This window comes from Corapipo altera, unplaced genomic scaffold (assembly GCF_003945725.1).
Source record: "Corapipo altera isolate COAL_440 unplaced genomic scaffold, ASM394572v1 202, whole genome shotgun sequence".
In the NCBI taxonomy this organism is placed as follows: domain Eukaryota; kingdom Metazoa; phylum Chordata; class Aves; order Passeriformes; family Pipridae; genus Corapipo; species Corapipo altera.
In genome coordinates this window covers 1,517,796-1,525,855 of record NW_020884980.1, presented here as the reverse complement: position 1 = coordinate 1,525,855, position 8,060 = coordinate 1,517,796, and the positions used below count along the sequence as shown (strand labels likewise).

General features: G+C 55.0%; 1 protein-coding gene across 2 annotated transcripts in view; it reads left to right on the top strand.

Moving 5' to 3' along the window:
- AHCYL1 (adenosylhomocysteinase like 1) overlaps positions 1–7,742 on the top strand; it is a 25,549-nt gene extending 17,807 nt beyond the window's left edge. Inside the window, exons 5-16 of one of the 2 annotated variants that reach the window (XM_027665761.1) lie at positions 14–116; positions 1,028–1,122; positions 2,017–2,123; positions 2,209–2,325; positions 2,471–2,534; positions 3,989–4,077; positions 4,565–4,635; positions 5,313–5,407; positions 5,482–5,580; positions 6,067–6,135; positions 7,057–7,135; positions 7,563–7,742. In XM_027665761.1, the coding sequence (XP_027521562.1) occupies positions 14–116; positions 1,028–1,122; positions 2,017–2,123; positions 2,209–2,325; positions 2,471–2,534; positions 3,989–4,077; positions 4,565–4,635; positions 5,313–5,407; positions 5,482–5,580; positions 6,067–6,135; positions 7,057–7,135; positions 7,563–7,687 (1,113 nt within the window). In that variant the 3' untranslated portion in view covers positions 7,688–7,742. The remainder of the gene's footprint in view (positions 1–13; positions 117–1,027; positions 1,123–2,016; positions 2,124–2,208; positions 2,326–2,470; positions 2,535–3,988; positions 4,078–4,564; positions 4,636–5,312; positions 5,408–5,481; positions 5,581–6,066; positions 6,136–7,056; positions 7,136–7,562) is intronic. The other variant, XM_027665762.1, reaches the window with a different exon arrangement.
- Positions 7,743–8,060: the final 318 nt, after the last annotated feature.

Sequence of the window (8,060 nt, the reverse complement as noted above, 5' to 3'; positions counted from 1 at the left end):
GTTCCCTCTCCAGGTGCTGATAGAGACGCTCTGTGCCCTGGGTGCCCAGTGCCGCTGGGCCGCCTGTAACATTTACTCCACGCAGAACGAGGTGGCTGCTGCCCTGGCAGAGGCTGGTGAGTGATGGGAGCTGCTTTAGGGGATCATTTTTAGGGAATTTCCTATTTATGGTTTTTAATTTCATATTTATTTATCTAATTTATTTGGTTTTTTTATTTTTATTTATGCCTAGCTTATTTTATTTTTTATTTTATTTTTTTATTTTTTATAAAATATTTTATTCTTATTATTTGTCTTAATTGAGTCTATTTTATTTATTTGTTTAAATTAATGTTTAGTTATTTTTATCTTAATTGTGTGTGGTTTATTTATTTGTTTAAATTAATGTTTATTTTTATGTTATTTTAGCTATTTGCTTATCATTATTTATTTATAATTTATTTTATTTTAATTTTTAATAATAATTTATTTGTTATTTTAATAGTAATTTTATTTTTAATATTTTCTTTTTATATTTATCTATTTTAATCTTAATTTATTTATTATTATTTTAATAATATTTTATTTATTATTATTGTAATGAAAATTTATTTATTTTATCTTATTTTATTTTTATTTAATTATTATCTATCATTTATTTCAATTTTTTATTTGTTAATTTTAATACTATTTTATTTATTTATTATTACTCAATTTATGTTTATCTTAATAATTATTTTTAACAGTATTTTTTCATTTTATGCATTTATTCTCATTTATTTTTTATCTTATTTATTATTTATTCTTTATTTATTTTTATCTCATTTATTTTATAATTTTTTTTTCTCATTTCATATTTATCTTTTAGGGAATTACTATTTTCAGGGAGTATCTTTTCGGGAGGGAGGGGCAGGTGTAACCCTGTCCTTGGCTGTGCTGTGACCCTGGCACGGCCCTTGCCCCTGTGTCCGTGTTTTCCCGGAGCTGGCGGAGCAGGACAGGGCTCTGCCAGGCCCAGGAGGTGCCAGGGATGCTCCTGTTCTTCCAGGGGTGGCCGTGTTTGCCTGGAAAGGGGAGTCAGAGGATGATTTCTGGTGGTGCATCGACCGCTGTGTCAACGTGGACGGCTGGCAGCCCAACATGGTGAGGGCTCCTCCTGCTGCTGCTCCTGCTCCTGCTCCTCACCATTCCCGCTCTCCTGGGGCTGTCCTGCCATCCCGGGGGCTTCCAGTCAGGGGCTGGAGAACCACAGCTGGAAATGGGTTGGGAGCAGCCATGGGAGCGTTAGGAGCTGCCAAGGCAATGTTCAGGCTTGGGAACAGCTCCTGGTGGAGCTGCAGAGACGTTGGCACATCCCAGCAGTGTGAGAACAGCTCCTGGTGGAGCTGCAGGAACAATGTCCTGGGCTGGCACATCTCAAAGGCACAGGATCAGCTCCTGATGGAGCTGCAGAGACATTGGCACATCCCAGTGACATGGGAACAGCTCCTGATGGAGCTGCAGGGATGATGCCCTGGGCTGGCACATCCCAATGACATGGGAACAGCTCCTGATGGAGCTGCTGTGAGCCAAGAAACACGGGACCTCTTTCCCGCTGTGGGAGCTCTCCCAGCTGCTCAGATCCCACTCCTCTCTCCCAGAGTCAGGATGTCTCCCTTGCTGGCCCGGTGTCCCCCCGGTCATGGGCCGTGGTCCCCAGGCCACGTCCGTGTCCGTGGCAGCTCCCGCAGCCTCTCCTCTCCCGTTTGCTTCCAGGATGGATGTTGTGCCGTGCTGAGCTCAGCTGGGTTAGTTAGTGCTGCCTGTGCTCACATGTCCAGGCTGCAGAGCAGTAGGAGAGGCAGGAAATCCCGTTGGGATCCCGCAGCTCCTCGCAGGGGTAAGGAACCCTCCGTGCTGGGAGGAGACCCCGAGTTGCAGGCAGGAGTCCTGGCCCTCCGGCAGTGCCTCAAGATGTTCTCCACCTCTTTTCCCCCATCCTGTCCCCAACCAGTGCTTTTCCCAATGGGAGGCCTGACTGCTCTGTGTTTTTCCCAGATCCTGGACGATGGTGGGGACCTGACCCACTGGGTTTATAAGAAATATCCCAGCGTGTTCAAGAAGATCCGAGGGATCGTGGAGGAGAGCGTGACTGGCGTGCACAGGTGGGGAATTTGGGAATGCTGATCCTTAGGGACATCCCTCAGGGATTGCTGCCGCCTGCCCTGACCTGCCCGTGCCCTCTGCCAGGCTGTACCAGCTCTCCAAGGCTGGGAAGTTGTGTGTCCCAGCCATGAACGTGAACGACTCCGTCACCAAGCAGAAGTTCGACAACCTGTACTGCTGCCGGGAATCCATCCTGGATGGGTGAGTCCTGCTGCCCCTCCTGGCACTTCCCACGGCTGGGTTTGGCTCTGGCTCCTCCTGAGCGGGGCTCAGGCTCTGCTGTGCCCTGCAGGGCCTGGTTCTGGGGGGTGGCTCATCCCAACACGGGTCTCTCTCTGTCCCCCAGCCTGAAGAGGACCACGGATGTGATGTTTGGAGGGAAGCAGGTGGTGGTTTGTGGTTATGGAGAGGTGAGTTCCGTGAGCTGTGCTGGCCTCCCCTGAGCCCAGCACCCGCCACTTCCCTCTGCCAAGAGCCCTTGTCCCTGCCAGAAGGAGCGGATCCAACCTGGGGAGTGATTACCAGGGAAATCTCACAGAGATCAGGGCTCAGGTTTCCCAGTTTGCTGCAGATTAGCTGGGCTGCACAGCTGACACTGCTGGGAACACTGGCCTGAGCCACAGCTCCCCACGGGGCTCCATCTGCTGTCCCTGGCCCCAGTTCAGCTCCAGCCTGGCTCTCACCAAGCAGGGACAGGCTGCAGCTTCCTGGGAGTAATGTTCTGGCAGAGGGGGATCATCTCACAGGCTTGTCACTGATTCTGCCCTGGAACTGCAGGGAGCTGCCACCTTCCCTCCATCTGTGCATGTCTGTGTGGGTGTTTGTCCTCCCACACTGAGCAGGGCCTGGCAGGAGCTGCAAAGGCTCTTCCCAGCAGGAATTCGCTCCCTGATTTATTCAGGCACCAGTGGAGCCCAGCTCTGCCCCACCAAGGCTCTCATCCAGGGCTCTGGGCCGGCCTCTGGGAGTTGTGCTGGGAGTCGTTGTCTCCAGGGCCTGTCCTGAGTTTTACTGGACTTCTTCAAAACAAGGGAGTTGTAGAACCATGGAATCCTGGAATGGTTTGGGTTGGAAGGGACCTTAAAGCTCAGCTCGTCCCTGCCACAGGCAGGGAAAGCTTCCACCAGCCCAGATTGCTCCAAGCCCTGTCCAACCTGGACTTGGACACTTCCAGGCATGGGGCAGCCACAGCTTCTCTGGGAATTCCATCCCAGCCCCGCACCACCCTCACAGGGAAGGATTCCTTCCCAATATCCCATCTCTCCCTGCCCTCTGGCAGTGGGAAGCCATTCCCTGTGTCCTATCCCTCCATCCCTTGTCTCAAGTCCCTCTCCAGCTCTCCTGGAGCCCCTTTAGGCCCTGGAAGGGGCTCCCAGGTTTCCCTGGAGCCTTCTCTTCTCCAGGGGAACATTCCCAGCTCTCCCAGCCTGAGTCCAGAGCAGAGGGGCTCCAGAATCCTGGAATCTCAGGATTGTTTGGGTGGGAAGGAACCTTAAAGCTCAGCCACTTCTACCTCCTGCCCTGGGCAGGGACACCTTCCACTATCCCAGGTTGCTCCAAGCCCCGTCCAGCCTGGCCTTGGACACTTCCAGGGATGGGGCATCCTCTGGAAAACCCATCCCAGCCCCTCCCAGGGAGGAATTCCCTGTCGATATCCCGTCTAACCCTGCCCTCTGGCAGTGGGAAGCTGGGAGCCTTGAAGGGGGGAGCTGGGCTTGTGTCAGCTGTGCCACTCTCCAGGTACATCCTGAGCTGCCCCTGGCACCAGGCAGATGTTTGGGATGAGGATGTGCCAGCCTGGGATGGGTCGGGCAGGGGTTGTGGCCCTGCTGTGGCCGTGCCCCCCTCACGCTGCTCTCTGCAGGTGGGGAAGGGCTGCTGTGCTGCCCTCAAGGCCCTCGGGGCCATCGTGTACGTCACCGAGATCGACCCCATCTGTGCCCTCCAGGCCTGGTAAGGTGTTCCCTGCTGCCTGGCAGCGTCTCTCCATCTGCTCTCCAGCCTCTTCCAGACCCTTCCCAGAGGCTGGAACAGAGCCAGGATGACCTGGGGGTCATTTCGGGGAATAAACCCTTTGTTGGGGTGTGACGGGGTGGATTTCAGGGTGTGGGTCCCACACAGGTGTTCCCTGGCTGGCCTGGGGAGGCTGCTCCTTTGGAAATAAAAGGTATTTCCGAAGTATAAAACACTGGAATCAAGAGTGGGAAATGTTTCCATAGTTGGTTGTTTTGGTAGAAGCTGTTGAAGGGTGTGAGGTGTGTGGAGGAGGTTGGACATCCATTGCACAGCCCTTCCTCATGCATCCACTGCCCTGGGGGGGTGGAGGATTCCCTGGCTGGGCAGGAGCAGTTTGGAGCTGCTGGGTTCCCTCCTGGCCTGGGGTGGGGAGGGAACAGGCTTCTCCTGCTCGTTGTGATCCCTCTCTCCCTGTTTGTTCCAGCATGGATGGATTTCGGGTGGTGAAGCTGAGCGAAGTGATCCGTCAGGTGGATGTGGTCATCACCTGCACAGGTAGGGCTGGAGGAGGCTGGAGCAGTCATTCCCAAGGCAACTCCCAAGGACACTTTGCTGCTGTGTGCTCCTTATTTTCCAGGAGCAATAGCTGGACTTTGGAAAGAGCTTTTCCTCCTCCTCCCCCCTCTGATATTTGGCCACAGTCCCCTGTCCCGGGGCGGAGGGACATCCCAGTGTCCTGAGGGGATTTGGGGGTCTCCTGGTTAATTCACGGGACAAAAGATCAAAGATTTGGGATCTGCAGCTCCAATCTCTGCTCTGTGTGAGCAGGGACAGCACCCAGGGAATGGCTGGAACTGTGTCAGGGCAGGGTTAGGTTGGATCTCAGGCAAAGGTTCTTCCCCCAGAGGCTGGTTTGGCGCTGCCCAGGCTCCCCAGGGCAGTGGGCACAGCCCCAAGGCTGCCAGAGCTCAGGGAGGGTTTGGACAATGCTCTGAGGGACAGGGTGGGATTTTGGAGTGTCCTGGGCAGGGCCAGAGGTTGCTGATCCTTGTGGGTCCCTTCCAGCTCAGGACATCCCGTGACAGCACTTGTCCCACATGTTTCTCCGCTGTCCCGACCAGGAGGAGCCTCATCCTGGTGGGAAGTTCATCAGATGTTTCCCCAAGCTGAGCTTCTCCAGCTGGAGTTCAGGGAATGAGAACCCAGGGGGGTTGTTTTTGCTGTTCCTGCAGGGAACAAGAACGTGGTGACGCGGGAGCACCTGGACCGGATGAAGAACAGCTGCATCGTCTGCAACATGGGCCACTCCAACACCGAGATCGACGTGGTGAGTTCAGCCCCCCGGGCTGTCCCGCCCTGCTCCTCCTCCCGTGGCTCCAGCTCTCCCTCCTCCTCTTGCAGACCAGCCTGAGGACCCCCGAGCTGACCTGGGAGCGGGTGCGTTCCCAGGTGGATCACGTCATCTGGCCCGATGGGAAGCGGGTGGTGCTGCTGGCTGAGGTGTGTGGGGAGCTGGGCCACAGTTCCTGGTGGGAAATCATGGGCTTATCCAGGTGGAAAAGCACTGGGAGGAGCTTCAGGGCTCAGAAAAGGGTTTATTATTGTATTTATTATTTTTTATTTATTATTTTTTCGGTCCTTTTCTTGAGGTGGGGGTGTGTCCTGTTCCACACGCACCCACAGCTGGGTCTGTCAGAACGAGCTGGGAGCCACCCCTCAGCCAAACCCACCTGCTCCAGCTGTGCCAGGGATTCCCAGGCAGGAATCTGGCTCCTCTTCCCACTGGAGCTGCTCTGGCAGGAGGGAGGGACTGGCTTTTCCAGGGACCACAACACTCCCCAGCCTTGAAGCTCAGGGTTGGGGTGGGAGCTGGGACAGAATTGGGATGCTCTGGGCACAAAGGTGGCTCTCGGGAGGGGGTGGAGGTGAATCCCACCTGGAATGTCGACTGGGTTTGGATTTGGGGTGACTCCTGCTCTCTCCCAGGGCCGGCTGCTCAACCTGAGCTGCTCCACAGTTCCCACCTTTGTCCTCTCCATCACAGCCACTACTCAGGTCTGTACCCAGGAGGGGCCTCGGGGGTGAAGATGCTTTGGGAACACCCTGGGCTGAGGCCTTGGAATACCACAGGAACCACCTCTTCCCTGGGATGGATTAATGGTGGTGGGAACTTGGTGTTTTGGGTGCAGGAAGTTTTGGGAGAGCTTTGAAATGGCGCCGATTTCGAATGACACAGATCTCCTGCTGGGCTGGGAGATCAGCTTGAGCACAAGTTTAGGCCCCCCAGCACAGGTTTCAGCCCCCTTAACTCAGGTTTCAGCCCCCAAAGCACAGGTTAAGCCCCCCAGCACAGATTCCAGTCCCCACAGCACAGATTTAAGCTCCCCAGCAGAGGTTTAAACTCCCCCAGCTGAGGTTTAAGCCCCCTAGAACAGGCTTAGGGCTTACCTCAAAGCAAGGCTGGTGGGACTGGGAACTTGGAGGGAACTGGTGGGACTGGAGGAGACCGGTAGGACGGGGATCATGGGGAGACTGGTGGGGTTGGGAACAGGGAGGGGGTTGGTAGGACTGGGAACAAGGAGGAGATGGATGGGGTTGGGAACTTGGACACTGGTGGGGCTGGGAACGTGCAGGGACTGGCAATCCCCCCCTTCCCTCGTGGCACAGCAGCTCTCAGAGGTTTAAGAGAGGCAGAGCTGCTCCATTGTCCTCCATCCTCATGTTTTTCCATGGGGTTTTTCCCAGCTGCTACAAACAGCTCGTCATCCCCTCATCCCTGACCCCCTTCCCAGAGGGATTCTGGACATGCCCTGAGCTGGGAGCCTTTCCCTCAGGGCACCTTGGAAGTGGCTGTGCCCTCCCTGTGGCTCCCAAATCCTTGTCACTGTCCCTGTGCTGCCGTGGCTGGTGGCCATCCCTGGGTGTTCCTGGGCCATCCCTGAGCATTCCCAAATTTTATCCCTGTGCTCTCCACAGGCTCTGGCTCTGATTGAGCTCTACAATGCTCCTGAGGGCCGCTACAAGCAGGACGTTTACCTGCTGCCCAAGAAGATGGGTGAGTGAAGAATTCCTTGGGAATTCTGTGCGCCAGCTGTGTGAGATGTCAGGAAAAAACTCACCCCAGGGCTGGGAAATGCTTCCAGAGGGAGAAGGAGTTCAGGGAAACCAGCAGAGGCAGCAACTTCGAAATGAGCGGGGGTGGTTTGATTTATCTCCCTTGGTGTCCCGCAGCGTGGGAGGCATCCCTTCTCCTTATGCTCCCTTCCCCAGGGTTTCTCCAGGGTTTTCCGTGCCATCCTGGTGCCTTTGGGAGCACATCCAGCCCAGGCTTGGGCTCAGCTCTGCTCCAGGCTGTGGTGACTCCAGGGGGGGTGATGGTGATGATGGTGATGGTGGTGATGGTGACTCCCCCCCTCAGCTCCCTGGGGTGTGTGTGGGGGGTGTGGGTCCCCCTGATCCCGTTTTCCCTGCCCCATTCCCAGATGAGTACGTGGCCAGCCTGCACCTGCCCTCGTTCGACGCCCACCTGACGGAGCTCACGGACGACCAGGCCAAGTACCTGGGGCTCAACAAGAACGGGCCCTTCAAACCCAACTACTACAGGTGAGGGCTGGGAGCACCTCCAGATCCACAGGGACAGGGCTTTGGAATGTGCCTCCAGCAGCAGAAGGATGTGGAGCTGCCGGAGTGAATCCCGAGAACCCACGGAGATGCTCCAAGGGCTGGAGAACCTTTGATTTGGAGGCTGGGAGAGCTGGGAATGCTTAGCCTGGAGAAGGGAAGGCTCCAGGGAGACCTCAGAGCCCCTTCCAGGGCCTAAAGGGGCTCCAGGAGAGCTGGAGAGGGACTTGGGACAAGGGATGGAGGGACAGGACACAGGGAATGGCTTCCCACTGGATACTGGGGAGGAATTCTTCCCTGTGAGGGTGGTGCGGGGCTGGGATGGAATTCCCAGAGAAGCTGTGGCTGCCCCATGCCTG